This window comes from Eptatretus burgeri, chromosome 14 (genome assembly GCF_056783735.1).
Source record: "Eptatretus burgeri isolate ZD-2024b chromosome 14, Ebu_testis_v1, whole genome shotgun sequence".
Lineage (NCBI taxonomy): Eukaryota > Metazoa > Chordata > Myxini > Myxiniformes > Myxinidae > Eptatretus > Eptatretus burgeri.
The window spans coordinates 43646875-43666744 of record NC_140974.1 but is presented as its reverse complement, the minus strand read 5'-3'; the positions used below and the strand labels follow the sequence as shown (position 1 = coordinate 43666744).

The following is a 19870-nucleotide window of genomic DNA, read 5'->3' as shown; positions in this document are numbered from 1 at the left end:
CACTTTAGAAACTTCACGCGGAGCGCGGGTTTGGCGAGTTCTGTTTGATGTCGCTCGCCCTCCTCATCGCTGGGCGCTCCGAGTACACTGTTGTTGGTAGTAGTTGTAGTAGTAGAAGTAGTAGTATCATCAGTGTCTGCAGGCCGATCGACACCAACATTCCAGGGTAATACTCACGGGGTACCGACGAAGGTTTTCCGGAAATATGTCTCAAAAAAATTCCCATCGGTGTTATTTGGGTTATTTCTCCATTGTGGCGAAGCAGGGCCGAGAACGGCACTCCCTCTCGGTTGGGAAAGTGTAGCCGCAAGTACAATATCCTATTAATCTTGTCTCGCTTCTCAAATCCGCCAAACTGTTGGGGAAGAAGAAGAATCGCACTCGGCCCCTTTTTCGCTGGCTCGGTCCGGCCTCGCTCACGTGGTCTGTATCAGACCAATGGCGTGCGCCTTCGCTTAGGCTTGCGTGAGTTTATGGCGCGGATTTAACGCTACGATCATTTCTCCAGCTTATTCCCATAAGGTGCTTTCTCCGTCAGCTGTATTGTCGTCGGGGTCACCCCCTCAGAGCTGTCGATGGCGGCCGCGGGGGGTGGGAAGATGCGGGCGAAGCGTCGCCAAGGCTCTGTCAAGCCCTACGCCAGGGACAAGGTAGGCCTGAATGAGGCGCTCTCGGATACATCGAAGCCGCGAGGCCTACGCGTAGGCCTTTGCCCTGGTACTAGGCCATTCGCATCGGTTTTATATTTGTCGGGCAGCTTTGGAATTCAGTCAAAGGTCATAATTTATATTGTTGTTTCCTGTTTTGTGAACCGTCTGTGGAACCTGGAAACTCTTCTTGGTCATTATGGGCTGAATATAGGAAGGTTGTGTTTTTTTTTTTTAACCGTTTCTAAGGAACAGGGAAAAATTGTCTCAGGTCTGTCATCGTTTATTCAGACTGAAGTAATTTTTATTTTGCAAAACCGAAAAGAGACCCGGTAGATGTTTTATAGCGGAACGAATTTAACGTGAACTTGTACTGGTTAGAACTTTCTGCGTACCTGGAGCTTTGAACACGCCGCGGCCTCTTGCTCGGTGGCGTCTCAGGAAGGGGGGACAGTCAGGTAACGAGCGAAAGGGCGCGCTCGCAGCACGTGCTTGGGCTTGCTTCACGCGAGGAAGCATGCAGGGTTCGGTGTTTGTCGTGACTTCAGACTCGCCCTTAATCTTCTTATTCACTGGTTCCCTACTCCACGACTGTATTCACATTCAATGACTATGTGTATATACACACACACACACACACACACACACACACACACACACACACACACACACACACACACACACACACACACACACACACACACACACACACACCTACCTGGTGCTGGCTTAACGGTTAAGGTCGCTGCTTTATGATCTTAGGGTCTTGAGTTCGATCCCCTGTTCGGCCGTTAAACAACACCAGGTGGGTTGACTTCGCCTGTCACCCTTCCAAAGTCGGCAAAATAGTTACCAACTTACTGGAAACAGGGGGGCACTGCATCAGCTACATATCCACGCTCCCAGCAGTGATGCAACCAGCAGCCACAGCCTACATACGAAACGAGAAGGGCACTCGGTGGAGCGCATGTGAGAACATATCAGGCCCAATACATTTTTGAAATATCATGCTATACAGTACTATATATAGTTATTGGCCCAATCTCTCAATGGTGAAGAGTCACATTAAAAATTAAATAAATCCCGTATCCAGATCCAGATTCAGATCTTCACCAAAATCTAATTGGTTCGTCCTTGTCACACACCGAACCTGTCCACAAAATTTCATCCGGATCCGTTCACAACTTTTTGAGATATCCTGCGCACAAACAAACAGACAGAATGGGGTGAAAACATAACCCCCTTCACCTTTGGTGGTGGAGGTAATAATGATAATCTGGAATATCCGTGCTCCAAGTTGTGCAGAAGGCGGGATGGCGTGAGCAACTGGGTCCATGCCTGGTTTGTGTTTGCCGAGGCTCAAGTAGACCCATTCATGTTTTCATGAAGAGACCTCAGTCTTCAAGCTTTGTAACCACCTTTCGGTGGTGTCATGGTTGGAGCCTTTCCCTTCCGAGTCTGAGAGGTTGGTGGTTCGCACCCTGGCCAAGACACATCAGAGACTTTAAAAATGGTGCTGCTTCCTTGCTTGATGCTCAGCATTTGAAGAGTATATAGCATGGACATAGGTTGGCAACATTTATGTTGGTTTGATGCGTCGAATGGCCTCTTGCATTGAAGTTCCTTGTGAGGGAACTCGTATCGAACTGTTCTCATCACTGACATCGATAATCTTCATCATGACGTCTGGTCGGATCGACGAGTTCAACGTCCGTGATGGTGTGGGACATTTGATTTCAAGTCGAATGCTTGGATTACTATGTTGAAACCAGCAATATTGAAGATGGTAAGATGATGACAAAGAAGGCAGTCCTGCTGTCATCATGCAGTTCTGCAAAGTCCTCTCATCTTAATAATGTGGACTTTCCAAGGTCTATGAAGGTCTATTTTGTATTTCTTAATCAATTGGTGGCTAGGACTCCACTTGGTTTATCTCTGCCTTCAATACCTACTTTAATCAACTTTCATAACGATGTGAGTTGGATGATGTGTTGAGGGATATGCTTGTTGTCGGAGTTGCGCAGGATGGCATATTTCGCCGCAGCTGCCGACGTTGCCCCAGTCATTGAGAGTGCAGACAGAAATGGCACAGACATTGCTGGTTATGTATGCAGTATAGCCAGCCTGCTTGCACTATTTCTGCCATCAGTTAATTGTGTGGAGCATCAGCATTCGGCCTAACAGACCACATGGAAACCATCGAGGAAGACTTGCATTCACCCGCAACATTCAGGTTCCAATAGGATGTGTTTTAGCTAAAATGGAGAACGTATACCACACTTCAATTAAGCTGTCTGCTATTTCAGTCACAAAACTGGACAGCATGCTACTCTTGCAGACTGAACTAGATGGATACAGTAATAGGTGATACAATACACATTTCCTTGATGCAAAACGGGAAAGGCCCAAGTGCTTTGGCCGTCCTGATGTTTGCAGTCAGCTGTTTTATGGCATGTCACAAAACAAGTACTCAGGACGACAGCGTGCTGCCACAGTGTGGATCTTCTGAATGGAGCAATACATGACAAACTCTAACTTGGTCGCCAGGCCGTAGCTTGGAAAGGCAGTTATTCCACCTGTCTGGCAAGTCCAAGAGAAGGTCCCCTCAGATGGCAGAATTTCATATTCATGCCGCAGCTCTAATTTCAATGAGATTTTCATATCTGAATGTGAAATTTTATTTCTTTGAAAGAAAATGGCAAAGTCATAGGTTTTAAGGTGTGAAATCATGAAGTAATTTACATATATGCAAATTAAGTGTTCGGCATGGGTTGATTTGAAATAGTGATGTAAATTAAACCAAACTTTATAATTTTTTTTTTTTTTTACATCAACTCGAATACTCTACCCTGCCCTTTTAACACACAAGAAAAAAAAATTGTTCACTTAATTCTGCAAATTAGGCCTGTTCTTAATAAGTGATGTCCCGTACGTAACAGTTTGCATGGACTTTTTTAGGATTACACGAAAAGCTCCGAAAATTTTTCATCCCATTTTCAGAAGTTCTCATCTATCATTTATTGGCCATATCCTGTATTTCTAGCTTAAAATATAAGTAGATAATTAGTTCACAAGTAATTTTAATATGATGCGTATGGGACAACACTGTTATGTATGGGACAACAGCATTAGGCATGGGACCTTGCCTGCAAAGTCTGTGGGAAAGAAAACTTCAATTTTGCCAAGATCTGACCACTACTTTGTCCAGTAGACATTTTGGCTATTCATGTATTCTCATGAAATCTGTCCACACATGACCCAGTTTCAGGCAGATTAAACAATATGGGATCACTCCATTTGTAAAGAGGGGTGTAACCTCCTTTTGAAGAAGATGTGAGTTTTTGTTTATCATAATTTCAGGCACCTCTAAGTTTCTGGTTTTTCTATAAAACATACTGGAATATGTATTAACCTTTTACAGAAAATTAATACCTTCTTCTGTTCCCTTGTGTAAGTGGAAGTAGTCCATATTTTAACTACGTTGCCAAATTTGATATTTTCATTCGAGTTGATAAATGTTTACATCTACATATAATTACCTCTATTGAATGTGCAAAAGCCCTGAGGTCCTGAGACAAATCAAAACAAAAATCTATATGAGCATTTAAAAAACAATTACTTACCAACAAATTGCTCTATGCAAATTATTTTTGTTTATTTTTTTCATTACTTGAACACGTACTAACACAGATCTATCCAATGTGTCCTGTCTGGGTTTAATCATCTTGTATAGTACATTTTTGTGCATTTCATTTTCTTCAGAAGTACTTGCAAGGTTTCCAAGGTTGCAAGGTTAATAGGTTTCCAATTGAAAATAATTTTGCATTTTTAATACTTAATAATCAAATGATCATTTTGTTTCAGGTCAGGTCAGGTATGGGAGCATGTGCCAGAACAGCACGTCGCTGCGTCCACTTTCCGCCGGTACTCCAGGGGCCTCCGTCTGGCCATCCCCCAGGCAAATGCCAGGCCCATCCCCATCTCCTTGAGATGATGGTCAACCTGTTGCAACCATGAGGCACGTGGTCGACCCACTGGCCTCCTCCACTCATGAGACTCCCTCGCTGAGAGAATCTGGTGAGCAGGATCAGAGTCAGGAAAACGAGCCACATGTCCATACAGCCGCAACTGACGCTCACGGACTATGCAGGTAACAAATCTCATCCGAGTCTCTCTCAGCAACCGCTCGTTGGACACAAAATCCGACCAGCGATAGCCAAGGATTCTCCGAAGAGACCTGGTACCAAAGGAATTAAGTCTCCGTCTCAGATCCTTGGTCAGAGTCCAAGTCTCGCACCCATAGAGCAAGACTGGAAGTACCAAGGACCTGAAGACTCGGACTTTCGTCTTCCCGCACAGGTACCGGCAGCGCCACACCCCATGATCCAGTGAATCCATGACTCCCCAGGCCCGACCCAGACGTCTATTGACCTCTGACTCGCAGCCAGCAGAGACGTGAATATCACTGCCAAGGTAAGTGAATCTCTCCACGACCTCAACATCCTCACCACAAACAGACACAGACAGGACAGCAGCATCCAATATGTCACCGAAAGCCTGGATCTTAGTTTTGACCCAAGAAACCCATAATCCCAACGGCTCAGACTCCTCATTCAGCACCTCGAGGGCCCCCAAGAGGATGTCTAAAGTCTCCGCAAAGATGACTGCATCATCTGCAAAGTCAAGGTCCGAGATCTTGACATTCCCAAATGACGCACCGCAACTTGATCTCTCCGACATCCTCCCTAGAATCCAGTCCATACAAGTGCTCCAAAGTGTGGGGGCAAGTACACATCCCTGACGAACTCCAGTAACAACTGGAAATAAGTCAGATGGTACCACCACACTTCACAGCACTCTCAGTACCAGAGTAGAGTTCAGACATCAGATCGATCAGTTTTGGTGGCACCCCACGAAGACCAAGAATCCTCCAGAGGACATCCCGATTCACTGAATCAAACGCTTTACAGAGATCAACATAGGCTGCAAGCAGCCCCTGCCGAAACTCTCGTCTGCGTTCGGTGAGGACACGAAGTGCAAGGATACGGTCAATCATTGACCTCTGGTGTAAAGCCTGACTGCTCTGGACGCTGGTGCTCAAGCAGATGGTGGCGAACCCTATCGAGAATTATCCGAGCAAAGACCTTGCCCGGCACTGAGAGCAGCGTCACCCCTCGGTAGTTGTTGCAGTCTTGGCGATCACCCTTCCCTTTCCAGAGAGGGACAACAAGGCCCCTCTTCCAGTCAGTTGGGATGATGCCTGTGTTCCAGGCAGAGCACAAAACTGCATGCAACGACACGAGTGCAGCATTTCCACCAGCCTTGAGAAGTTCGGCATGGATGCCACAGATCCCTGGAGCTTTGCCCCGTTTCAACTGGTTCACCGCAGCCCGTGTTTCCACAAGCGTAGGTGGACCACAGTTGATTCGAGGGTCAGCAACAGGGATTGTAACACCCTTGACGTCCAACTCGACAGTTGGGGGATCAGCCTGGTACAACCGCTCAAAGTAACCGGCCCAGCGGGCCTTCACTTCAGACTCCTCTGTCAAGAGCCTACCACTCTCTGCTCGAACTGTAGTGCTCCGAGGGATGGGCTTGGATGAACGTAATGCGCGAATTCCCCTGTAAACGGGACGAGAATCACCTGTCCACAGGTGATGCTCTACCCCCTCACAGATTCCTCGCACATAGGCCTCCTTGTCCACCCTCAGTGCACGTACAGTTTTACGCCTCAGCTCCCTGAACAGCTGAGCTCTGCCATTCAGCCTGGCCCTGCGACTCTGGTCAATGGTATCCAGTGTCCCTTGAGAGACAAAATTCTTCTTTGCCCTGCGGTGAGCTCCAAGGCATCCACCGGCAACATCAAGGACGGTGGTCTTGAAGGCGCTCCACAACTCTTCAGGACCCCCCAAAGCACCCAGACCCCCCAAGTGTCCACTCAGCCTGTTCGTAAACTCCTCAGCTACTCTCTCATCCCTGAGCTTGGCAACATCCAGCCTCGGCTGGGATGGTACCATTCTCCAGGATTTAAGGTGCAGCTTTAGAGTTGCTACAACAAGCCTGTGGTCAGTATTGAGGAACTGAGCACTCCGGTAGACCCTGCAGTTCTGGATCATCCTCCAACGACCGTCAATGAGGACATGGTCAATCTCCTTTGCCACACCGCCAGCGTTGGAATACCAAGTCCAGCGATGAGCTTGTGGGCGCTGAAACCATGAACCAGCCACCCTAAGTCCATGACTTCTTGCAAAGTCAAGGAACTTAGTGCCATTCTGGTTCATAGTTCTTGACCCATGGGGACCAACACACACCTCATAACCGTCCCTATCAGTTCCAGTCGATGCATTGAAATCCCCCAAGACCAGAAGTGTATCTCGTCTGAGGCACTGATCAACCACAGACTCGAGTGTGGCGTAGAATGCATCCTTCACGGTGAGATCACTCGCCTCAGTCGGAGCATAAACAGAGACCAGGGAAATGACACCTAAGGAGTGACGAATCCTTAATCTCATAATACGCTCGTTGACCGGTGTTACCTCAATTATCATTGGGGTCAGCTTATTGGACATAGCTACAGCAACTCCTTGGGTATGGTAACCATCAGAGCGACCAGACCAATAGTAGGTGTAACCACCCACCATTATCTCGCCGCAATCCGGTCTCCGAACCTCAGAGAGAGCTGCAATCCCGATGTCCAAACGCTTGAGCTCAGATGATAACAGAGACAGGTGATCATCCTCTCTTAGGGATAGGACATTCCAGGCACCCACCCGAAGGGACCGCCTCAGGTTAACCCAAGGAGACCGCCGTCTGGTGGACGACACCTCAGCACCACTCCGACACACTCTCCCGCAATCTGACCCAGGGATGTTACCCCGTGGTTTCCCTCCTATCAAAGATTGGGGGTCCCGAAGGCTTTTCCCCAATCCCGTCATCTGGTGAGCTGCCCTGCGAAGGGAAGCTGCACAGGAGGTACTCCCACGGAGTGGGTTTTCAGATTTTTCTGCGTTTTTGCGTTTTGCGGAATGACGGGTTTTACGGTGGCCGGAGTGCAAATCCTGCCACCAACCTCCTAATAAGAAGTGACCCAACTGCAGGAGGAAGTCCGCAGACACAGTTGGGCACTAGATATGGATGGCCGTTGGCTCACAAGGAGCTCCTCCGCCCTTTGTAAGGTTTTGTTTTTAATCCTGCTGGGTGTCCATTTCCAAACACCCTCCTCACCAGAAAACCTGGTGGGGGAGACGGTTTAGTCGCCGACAACCCGACCATGGAACAGGTTAGTGCAGGTTTACATGGTACCTGTAGCAGGTCACAGATCGAACCTGACCTGACAGACCTGACCTGACAGACATCCTACAACATGAATTGCTGAGTTTCTAATGGTTATATGTTGGATCTTTTTGTCAAAATATGCTCAAGCCTGTTGATTGTGTTATGAAAGGCAATTTACACCAACAATGTGTATATCGCATGTAAAGCCGATGGAGAATTTTGTCCCATACATAACGCGTCCTTTGTAAACACTAATTAATCTCTCTTGACTGCTGTGTATTTTTTTTATGTAAGAGAATTTGTAACGAGTTGTGTAAATGTTTCAACTCTCTCCGCACTGAAAATTCTGCTGAATGATAAATATTTTCAGAGCACTTTGAACTTGAACACATTTCTTTGAAAAATCGTGTTTCTTGTGATCCCATACATAACACACCACTTTTTCTTTAATTGCATAATCATCCCAAGGACGAATGACAAATAAATTGAAGTGGGTATTCTCCTTTCAGATGCCCAACATTTGAATAAAAATCATGACTATCTTAATTGCTTTTCAGAGGGTTCAACTTTCTTAACGTCCCACACGTAACGTGTGTGAATTATTGGACTTTCCCAGTACACAGCCACGTTCTTTCGGCACCGCTGTGGTTGTTTAAGGTTATACTGTGAAAGAAGTAAACGTTAATGAATAGAATGCAAGGTCACATTGGAAGACAGGATGTATGTAATTTGCAGGGTGCTTGATACACTTGTTATAATTGACTGGAGATGTTGCATCTTCTCTCTGTTAAATCGCAGGGTCTGTTACACCGTGTAACAGAGAATGTGAAGAACTACATCCCGTCGTGGTTGCAGAGCTACTTTGTGCAGCATGATGAGAACGACGTGGCGGCTGACCTTCCTCTGGAAACCGGAGCCGATCAATCCGATGCTGTGGAGGATGCAGAGTATGTGGAGGATGACGACTGTGCGTTGCGGGAACGGAATCATATTGGACGTGTAGGTGGAAACATCAGTGAAATCGATGGAACATTTGACGTTCCTTATCCTGGTATGTAAATATTTCTCTTGGAATAATGCTTCTGTAATCGAGCTGAGAGATGTATTTATCTTTATTGCATGTGTATGAAAACTTATCTCTTCTGTTCAGTAATTGTGATGTTCATTTGTTTGTTAATTGCCCTGTGCACATGGTGTGAACCAGGATTAAGCAATTGTTTGGTTCTGTCTGTCGGTCTTTGATCAAGGAGCTATTTGATTTCAATCGACTTGTGTATTCTGAACATTGTAGAACGTGAACCTGCAGTTTAGCTGTACTTTGGCTCTGAATTTGGCAAATTGTAAGGAGTCTCGTCCTGTGCGTGCATGCGCACATTGTGGTAAAGCAATTGCATCAGTCGGTTAATCAAACATAATTAAAAATCCTTCAAACCTCCGATTCAATGCTTTGCTTTTGGATGTTTTTTTTTTATACACTCTTTAAAACTACTATTTTATTTCATTTGAAATATGTATTTGAACATTGTAGAACACACATCGCCTTGTTTGCACCTCCAAAAGTTTTCAGTTTAACAGTAGTTGAGAAAAATGGAACACCCTCTCGACTAATAAAATTTTCCGCAAGCTCTGAAGGTGTAGTAATAGTGAGATTCAGACAAAATGGCAGCACGCAGTGATGCAACCACATAGCTAACTTTGTCCAAAAGTTGTTTGTTTGGTACATCTCTTTCTCAAAGATTATTCTTAAATCGTTAGTTTCTCTGAGAAGATTTGACAGAAGGTTCAGCTCTGAATTGTTCCGTTTGACCCTTCGGCTTCGTATGGTTGCCATAATGCCTGTTATTCAAAGTCCATGAACAAGGCTTATATAGATCGTGCTCAGAAATGCAAACTAATTGAAAAGTCCCTTTCCATGTCCTTTTTTCGCCAGACTGCACGGGGAGAGGTGTTCTATGTACCTTGTAGTTATCTCCACCACTGAAGGTGCAAAGCATGTGCAGGATTGCTGCCAAAAGTGAATTGCCAGACTTGCGTCAGTAGATTTGCACCCACATTGTTAACGTAGGGGTGATACCATCTGGGGATGCTACGTGGTCTCGTATGAACGGTAATGTAAAAACTCATCTGTGATGTTGGTGTTCAATTACCCATTGTGTGCATGTTTAAGCATTTCCAGTTCGTAATGACGTGCATGGCTCGTCACTCCAAGGTCTTTGATGCTACCCTGATGAAAGGCTGCTCAATAAAAACAGCCAAAATGGCAAATTTGTGACTCTCTTGCCCCTAAATATGTTTTCATTATGACCGTGGATATTTCTCACTTCGCTATTCACAGGTTGCTAGATCTGTGTCAAACTCCAGTACAAGCATTCACTCATGGCTCAAATCTCGAGTTTGAAGGTCAAGCTTGAAATAATGTGGTTACGGATACAGGAGGAGGACATTTTATACATCCAGGCCTGTTATATGAACATTACATTAATTTGATCAGTTTATTCACTTGATCTATAACTAAAGGGTGTGCACGCATGTGTCCGTCACACTTTAGTCGAAAGGGTTCCTGCTGCCATAGAGTAATAACAATGGTACCATTGGAAAACGAATAGCCTATTTACTTGGAACAAAAATTTTGAAATTGTAAAACATTTGCTTGATCACAAAAATACCTTTTAGCAGCATTTATGACAACTTACAACAATAGCAACTATTAGGTGTTATACATATACAGTATTTATTCTAATATAAGCCTTGGGCGTTTATTAGAATACCAGTTTGATCAAGGAGGGGAGGGGGCCTTTATTAGAGATGTTCTGCCTCTCCGGTCTGGACCGGATAGCATACAGCTAACCCCCATCCGCCAATGAACGTAACGTCTAACAACCATGCTGAGGCTTAGAGTTCTTTATTCTTCAGGTATGGTATGAGTTGGCAATCACTGTAACAAAACCAAAAATAAAATGTTATAGTAAGTTGACACATATTACGGTGATCGTTATACATGTACAAGATGTGTATATTAAAGGGCAGCTACTTTGTAGTGATATGCTTGGATGAGTTAGCTCCCTTGTTCCAGGAATTCGGGCAAGGCGTACTTTCACGCAAACAAAAACGAGAAATTAAATTAACCTAACTCAGTGCAGAGTACTGCACTGTCAATGAGAGCCGTTATTAAAATCACTGATCAGAGTAACGGTACAATAACAAATTAGTCACTAGAATAGACCGCAGAGCTTTACATTTGTCTACACATCAAAGTTGCAAGTTCTTTCCTATAGGTTGTTGTTGTAACACAATTGTCGAAGTTCGTCGGTAAAACTAGAGCATCGAACTGTTTCATGCTGACATAAAGTCACAGTACAAAATTCTGGTGTTGAACGATAAACAAAACGCATCACTCACACTGTTGTTGGACACAGTCTGGCACAAAATGCATTTTTCATCGCAGCGGGCAAAAAACCACATGGCAAGGCGAAATTTTTTTTTCAACAAGCGTTTCCTGGCTCACGGTAGGCGGAGCCACAGGGAAGCAACAACAATGAATAAGCATGACTAGTCAACCGGCACAGTGTGGCGGCACACTCCCCGTCTGACGTCTTTAAAGACGTCACACACAAACACAAATATATAAGAAAACAAACAATCAAAAATGGCATCACTGATCCGTTGGAACATATCACAAATTAACACTGCACATATTCATTTAACACCACAGGGAAGCAACACGACCAATTCACTAATAGGTCGTGTGTATGACACAATCTTCCCTTCCTTGGCAACGCGGATGACGGCTTTGCGAATCCTGCCATCTGAGCCAGGCAAGACTTGAGTGATGACTCCGACCGGTCAGTCATTGCGGACAGAATCCTTTTCCTTGAGGATTATAACGTCCCCGTCCTTCACTTCCGTCGAACTTGGAGTGAGTGGACGTACTCGTGGCGCCTTCTGCGCCAGAACTCTTCTGCGAGGAGTTGAACTCTTTTCCACTGGATACCGTATATGTATTTGATGTCCGCGTCGTAGAAAGGTTCAACAGGCGACCCCGTTTTCTGTGTTAATAGCATGTTGGGAGATAACAGGAAAGGAGAATCTGGATCGGTAAACACGGGAACCAGTGGTCGGTTGTTCACAATGGCCATTACTTCCATCATGAATGTTGTCAGCACTTCGTGGGTTAGATCCTTCGAAGCAAACTGTGCCATCATAGATTCAAGAAAACGTCTAACGACACCGATTAGCCGTTTCCAACTTCCCCCCATGTGTGAAGAATGGGGTGGATTAAACAGCCATTTCACACTACTGTTGTACAGGAATTCTTTTACCGGGCCTTCCTCCACGTTAATGGCATCAATGTGTAGAGGGTCTGTTGTGCCGAGAAAATTTGTGCCACGATCTGACCTGTACTGTACCACTTTTCCGCGTATGGCTTGGAATCTCCTGAGAGCATTTATGAAATAAGAAGAGGACATCTCTTCCACAATTTCAATATGTATGGCTCTGCTGGTTAAGCACGTAAACAGTATAGCCCAGCGCTTGCTACTGGCTGAACCACCTCTTGTTTTTCTGGTCAGGACATTCCACGGGCCGAAGGCGTCGGTAGCTACATACGTGAAGGGCGTCACGTGATCCACGGGGAGGTCTGACCGCTGGAGTGGGCGTCCACGCAGCTTGCGGCATGTGACGCAGTGGTGAATGAGGGAAGTTAACAACCTTTTACAGCCTGTGATCCAAAAACCTGCTGCGCTTATTTTCTCCGAGGCATCGGAGAAAACATGGGCTTCTCCTTTAACAGTTTCGTTCGGGCTTGGGGCGTAGGTCCTGCGAACTTGTAACTGTTCTTAGTCACTCAGAGAATTTCTCCAATCATCCCATTCTTTTTCTTGGTGTGGAGACAATGGCTCGTCCCAGATTACAGTCTCCGTCATGAGATCTCGGAGAAGTAATTTACCTTGAACAATTATGGGGGCGATGAAGCCTAGGGGGTCGAACACACTGCTAATCGTAGACAAAACCCCCCTACGTGTGAATGGTTTTTCTTTGGTGTTGACTTCAAACGTGAAGACATCATGCTGGAGGTCCCACACAAGGCCTAAGCTTCTCTGTTGCGGTCAGGTATCTCCGTCAAAGTTCAAGTTCTTGAGGTTTTTAGCATAATCCTCAGAAGGAAATGACTTGAGTACTTCTGGGCTATTTGACGACAATTTGTGGAGGCGGAGGTTACCGCCGTTCGCCAGAGCTTCTTGTGTGGCAGACAGAAGTTGTACCGCTTGTTCCACAGATTGACATGACGTCAATCCGTCATCAACATAAAAGTTGTGTAGTACAAAGTTTGTGACGTCATCATTGGGTTTTTCTTGTCCAGCGACGACAGCTTTCCGGAGACTGTACGTGGCCACAGCGGGAGACGGCCTATTCTCGAAGACATGCACTGTCATTCTATAGTCAATCAGCGGTTTCTCGGGATCATTATCTTGATACCACAAAAATCTGAGGTAATTGCGGTGTTTTTGTTTGACCAGGAAACCATAAAACATGGACTGAATGTCAGCTGAAATCGCCACTTCATCAGAGCGAAATCTTATCATAACACCAAGTAAGTCATTGGTCAAATCTGGCCCTTTTAGCAACACGTCGTTGAGTGATACGCCGTTGTACTTGGAGGAGGAGTCGAATACGCCCCGTATCTGGTCGGGCTTATGTGGATGGTAAACCCCGAAAAGTGGTAGATACCAGAATTCCTCATCTTCTCGAAGGGGTGGGGCGATTTCTGCGTGGTTTCTATCGATAACCTGCTTCATAAACTCGACCATGTGTTGTTTCTTTTCTGGGTTTTTAATGAGGCTGTGGTGCAAGGAACTAGCTCTTTTGATGGCTTCCGGTTTATTGTTAGGTAGCCGCTGTCTGTCTGCCTTAAACGGCAGCGGTGCCACCCAATTACCTTCAGGTGACCGATGCATCTCATCTTCCATTACTGAAATGAATTGTCTGTCTTCAGTGGACAGGCCAGATTTGTTGTCATCTTTATTCACTTGGAAAATGTCTGAAAAGTTGTCGTTTTTGCAGGTAACAATTTCTTCAACAAAGAGCTTATTGTCACATGGTGGGAAAATTGATGGACGACTGTCCGGCAAAAAGTTAATTTTATTCACCACAGGAACACCTGTTTTATGAACTTTGCCGATACAAGTTTCACCGATTATCGCCCAGCCAAGAGTTGTTTTCTGGGCGAATGGAGATCCTCTCGGGCCCGTCCGTTGTTCCAAAATATGATGCGCTTCTGGAATGTCACGGCCGATCAAAATTAATATCTCGGCGTCGCTGTCAACAAATGACATTTTTTTTCAACAAGCGTTTCCTGGCTCACGGTAGGCGGAGCCACAGGGAAGCAACAACAATGAATAAGCATGACTAGTCAACCGGCACAGTGTGGCGGCACAAGAGACAATCTACAAACGTACAATTTTTTATTTTTTATTTATTTGTTTTATTATGAAGATACAAGTATTGTCAAGGGAGAGGGGTATAAATTATGCAGAATACGACACCACACTGACTTGACCGCCGTCAAACACACCTGTCAACAAAGCCGGGTCCCGGCCTGGCCAGGCGGGCCAGGCTCCCTCTACAGGCTACAGCTGTCTCAATTGTTTCACACCGAGTGATGGGTAGGGGGGAGGGGGGCTATTATTAGAGACACCCTTGAAACATGAAAATTTTCTCAAAGAGGGGGGGGGCTTTATTAGAAGGGGGGCTTCTATTAGAATAAATACGATATATATATATATATATATGCCTGGTGTTGGCTTAGTGGTTAGGGTGGCGGCTTGGGATCCCAGGGTCCTGAGTTCAAGCCCCGTTGGCTGCTGAATTAACACCAGGGGGTTGACTCAGCCTGTCATCCTTCCCAGGTCGGCGAAATGAGTGCCAGTGTACTGGTCCCGGTGTATGCCCCGGTTAGAGTACCATATCCCTGTATGTCGTAAGAGGCGACCAGGGTTGGTGTCAGGAAGGGCATCCGGCAAGAAAAAGCCAAACCCCTGCACAGCAGGGAAAAATGGCTGTAAAAACGGTCATTTTATTTTTATATATATATATATATATATATATATATATATATATATATATATATATATATATATATATATATATATATATATATATTCATTTTTCACGTGTTTCACTGCATTTTACATCCTCACTGAGACTCACAGATAGACATGTTTGTGAAGTCCGATGTGCTTCTTTTGATAAAACCTGTCGGCAAAGTGATTCGTAGGCACTGCTAATCTAATTGAAAAGGGAAGGGGGGCAGTGGGGAGAATAAAGGTAAGGTGGGCATTTTTATTTTTTATTTTTAGCGACACAAGTCACGACGCATGTATGGAATCATCCATTCATTAATAAGGTACCTACCAATATACATGTACCCCTTCTCTGCCCAATGTTTCTTAGGACTTGTTTAACTCTAATTTAAACCTAGTAATACACCCACTCCCGATGAGAGTGGCAGGAAGGTTCTTGTTATTACCCTTTCTGGGGCATATAGATTCGAGTAGATCGAGGCTCGGGTCCATTGGTCTATGGTGGACGCGCAAAGCATAGAATGCCTCAAGGATGCTGGGATTCCTCCAAATTTCTTTCAGTTTAGTCTTAAACAGTAGTAAAGACTTTAAAATGGTAATCATACATGTTTGTGGTTTATCATATTTTTCACTCCTGGTAGGGGTGCCCCACAAAATGCCAACACGGCATTTGTCCAAGGAGGAAGAACCCATCGGGGAGGGGCAGGTGGATATTATTAGTATTTATATTGTTTTGGAATAACATTAATATTATGCGATTATCATGATTGTTATTACTTTTGTTATTAGAAGTGGCCTTGGAAAAACACGATACGCTAGCTATACACCTTAACACGGATTTTGCTGAAGGTGGAAAATCCCCTTGGGGAGGAGGGGGAAATGCAATCGCTACAACCTCTTCTGTGTGACGCTTCGTCATCCTGTCTAGTTTGGTTGAGATTGGATAAGTAAGGACCGAATGTATCACAGACAGACAGACACCAGATTTCATATTTTAGTCTGATTTACTGTTTGTTGGCACTACCCTTGCAGGGAGACCATTCCATGCATTGACCACTCTGAGTAAGAGACCCCTGCCAATTTACTGTCATATCTCATTTTCTGATTGGAACTTTTTATCAAACCTCCACAGGGATATAGCAATGCTATTATCTTTTACCAACAGAAATGCAAACATGCATGAAGGCACAAAAAAGTTGTAAGCATAAAAAAAACTATTATCATGGAAACCATTTTGAATCGAATTACCGTGACCAACATGTACTTAAAATATATTAAAATCTGTACTTCCTCCCCTTTCCCCCTTGCTGAAATTTTTAAAAATATTTTTATTTTATTTTTAATTTTTATTATTATTATTATTGTTATTATTTCCCCTCAGATGATCACTTCAACAATGAAACTCTGCAACAACAGCATTTAACCCTCAAAGCACGTAGGCCAATTGGACATGGCCTTCTCTCTTCTCACACTAGCCACTCGGCATTTGCTTTCCCATCGTTAAACCAGTCTAGACATGAGCCATCAGCAAGCGGAGTTAGCAGGGATCGACGAGGAACACTTGCTGAAATGCGGGAGTTGACCGAAGTGCGTGAGTTTGGTTCTCAGTATGAGGATGACAGCATATCGACGACGAGTGGATTTTCTTCTCGAGCTTCTGACAAAGGTTGGGTTACAACACATTTTACTGCCTTGAACAGGATGTACATGTATTCTATGATGTGCAGTCGAAACAAATACCCCATGTTAACCCTTCCTGTTGGTGGGCACATTCTCATCACCTCATTTTGGCATCCATTCTCATTTTGGAGTGGTCCAGCCACTCATTTAAAAGGGTCTTGTTATTTTCATCAATTTATCTCAATTAGATTACAACAGTAAGAAGAAAAGGCTTGTTTAAAAGTTACTGTATTTTTACGCAAATTAACCGCAGGCTATACGTTAAATTAGTTCCCAAAAAGTCCAACTGCAGGGTCGTCTTGGGCAAATCTTAAAATTTGAGAATCAATTTTGAAGGGAATAGATTCCGATTCTTCACCAAAATGTCATCAATTAGTCTTTGTCACACACCCAAACCTACTCAACTAGTTTCGTCCGAATCGTCTATAACTTTTTGAGATATCCTTGCACAGACAAACGGGTGAAAAACATAACCTCCATCCATCTTCGGTGGCAGAGGGAATAAAGAGAAATAACGAATAATATTTATGTTTATGAGTAAATAAAATCAGTGGCATGATTTATATTACCTAAATCATGCCACATAAGTAAAAGTTGTTTCAAAATTAATCCACAAAACCTCTGGGAAAATGGTGATTTTCTTTTTTTTCAATTGGATTAATTCGAAACGATACCTGCTGCTGTTTTTTTTCTTTTTTACTTTTACGATGTGGTTAGTTAATTTTTCATGAATCGAGAACTGCCGGGAACCTATCCCCCTTTTTCCCATTGAAACAATGCCCCACTTTTTGTGGATTCACCATTCTCGGCATTTTCCAGGAACGTATCCCCCACGAATAGCAGGGTCCACCAGTACATCTATATCTAATTCCAAAGCTATTTAAGGTACCGGTAAATTGTCTTCCGTAAAGCCCACAACGTCCGTCCTCATCTTCTGTGTTGCTGTGAAACAGCTGAAGCACCTCAGAGTTGGCAGGTGTGGGTCTGTCACAATCCACACTCTCCACTTCTTCTCCAGAAATCGGCATGCTTTTTCGTTAACTTTCAGTTTGAATTTGGCTGTAAAGCTTTTACATTTTCTCTCACTTGCACTGACAGCAGGGGTGTATGTTCAGTTACCAAGCAGCTCGGTAGCACTTGCCAAACCAGCCATTCCTCATAAACAGTTTCAAATGGAGTGCTCACTTCAGTGCTGAAGCTACTTGGTGAGTGCTCTACAAGAAACTCGGTAACTGAGCACACCCCTGCCATTGTACGCCAAGGACTTTTAATGATGTGGACGATTTCGTGGAATGATAGAAAATTCATCAGCCCGTAGGGTATTTATACATTTCTAATGGATGAACAGCGTGGTTTCCCATCACGTCGGTACTGGAAACTGCACTGGTATTTAACACATCAGTACAGGAAACTTTAATTATTAGAACAACCCTTTCTGAAGATAATAATTTTAATGTCAATTGGTTATTTACCGTAGTTGACTTTGAAAAGAGCATTTCGTTTCTCTTGACAAAGCTGTGTCAGCTGCTGGAAATATGGAGCTCGCATATCTCCTGGTCACATGGAGAGGAAAGCTGGCTTGTGGGAGGGGGAGTTGTGAGGGGTATTCCCATGTGTGGGTGATACGTATGCCTGGTGTTGGCTTGATGGTTAGGATGGCGGGCTTGGGATCCTCGGGTCCTGAGTTAAAATCCCGCTCGGCTGTTGAATTAATACCAGGTGGGGTTGACTCAGCCTGTCATCCTTCCGAGGTCAGCAAAATGAGTACCAGCTTGCTGGGACGATTGAGCCATTCGAGTATCCTGCGTCGGAGTGGCGACCTATCCAGGATTGTGCCCAATAGCCCAGGAGACTGCTTTAGCAGCACCCATGCTCCACACAGACAGAGTATGGTCCCAATGGATGGATAGATGGGTGATACGTGCCTGAACTTTTCCTGGAGAACTTTTTTTTTTTCTCCAGGTGCGGAGGATACCAGCATTGGGTTATTTGCGTTAAAATACAGCCATCTCTCTTCTCCAAATACGAACGTGTAATGATGAGCTTTACCATACCCTTTACAGAACCTTGGTGGTCTTGGCAAGGGTTGTGCTGGGTGGTTTGCTTTTGCCTTCTCAGCGGTCAGGGCAGGAATTTGGAATTTGTTCAAGGTGCCTGCTATCGTTCATGGAATCGTGAAGGACACCGTGCGATCTTTAATGCTCACCGTTGAATACTGACAGATGGGACACCCAGCTTAATGTTCATCCGAGGGATGTCACTCACTAATGAATCTCCTTATCTGTGAAACACCAGGGTGACAGTTTATAGCTGGGTTAGGATTCAAACACAGTTCAGAGGAGGGTGTGTGGACCTCGACACTCTCCTGCCAGCCCCTATGGCCACATACAATTATGGAAACTGAATAACCCTGTTCTCGGTAGTGAATGCAAGTTTAATTCTTGAATTTTTGAATTAAATTTTTTTGTGAGTTGGAAATGCAGTTTAATTTGAAGTTTTTCTCCTCTTCCCCTTCCCAAAAATGTTTCTTTTGAAAAAGAGGTTTGTGAGGTTGATTTCATTGATCAGCATGTACACTCACGTACATGTGCGTAGTTGTCCTTTCTCTGGGATTTTATTATGATTATCATTATTATTATTATATACTAGTACGTGCCCGTACGTGCGTAGCCGTACGTGCAAACCCAAAAAAAACTTTCAAACAACCACACCGTCCATTCTTTCACTCTCGTAAATGACGACTGGATTGGGGCATTGTGTTTATCTATAAATGCGCATAAGAAATCGAGAAATTATTAGAATACAGTAAATCATCACTATCCGGAAGTGGTGTGTGCCCGTACGGAATGTTCACATGCATTCCACAAATTATCGCTTGCATTGAGACAACAACTGCTGTGATACCTCCACACACAGAGTTAATTAAAATCAAGTGCGTGCCCGTACGTGCGTGGCCGTACGTGCAAAAAAAAACAAGAAACTTTCAAACAACCACACAGGACCGTTCCTTCGCTCTCGTAAATGACGACTGGATTGGGGCATTGTGTTTATCTATAAATGCACATAAGAAATCGAGAAATTATTAGAATACAGTAAGTCATCACTATCTGGAAGTCCATACGTTATAACCCGTAATGGGCAACGCGGCTGAGGATCTCTTCCCCATCGGCCATGCCTACGCAGCAACGT

At 44.5% G+C, this 19870-nt stretch overlaps 1 protein-coding gene across 4 annotated transcripts in view; it reads left to right on the top strand.

Annotated features, from left to right (window-relative positions):
• Positions 1-381: 381 nt before the first annotated feature.
• The window catches only part of NUP153 (nucleoporin 153), a 101843-nt gene continuing 82354 nt past the window's right edge, over positions 382-19870 (top strand). For all 4 annotated transcript variants that reach the window (XM_085854523.1, XM_085854520.1, XM_085854522.1 and 1 more), the window contains exons 1-3: positions 382-650; positions 8721-8973; positions 16383-16667. In XM_085854523.1, the coding sequence (XP_085710649.1) occupies positions 576-650; positions 8721-8973; positions 16383-16667 (613 nt within the window). In that variant the 5' untranslated portion in view covers positions 382-575. The remainder of the gene's footprint in view (positions 651-8720; positions 8974-16382; positions 16668-19870) is intronic.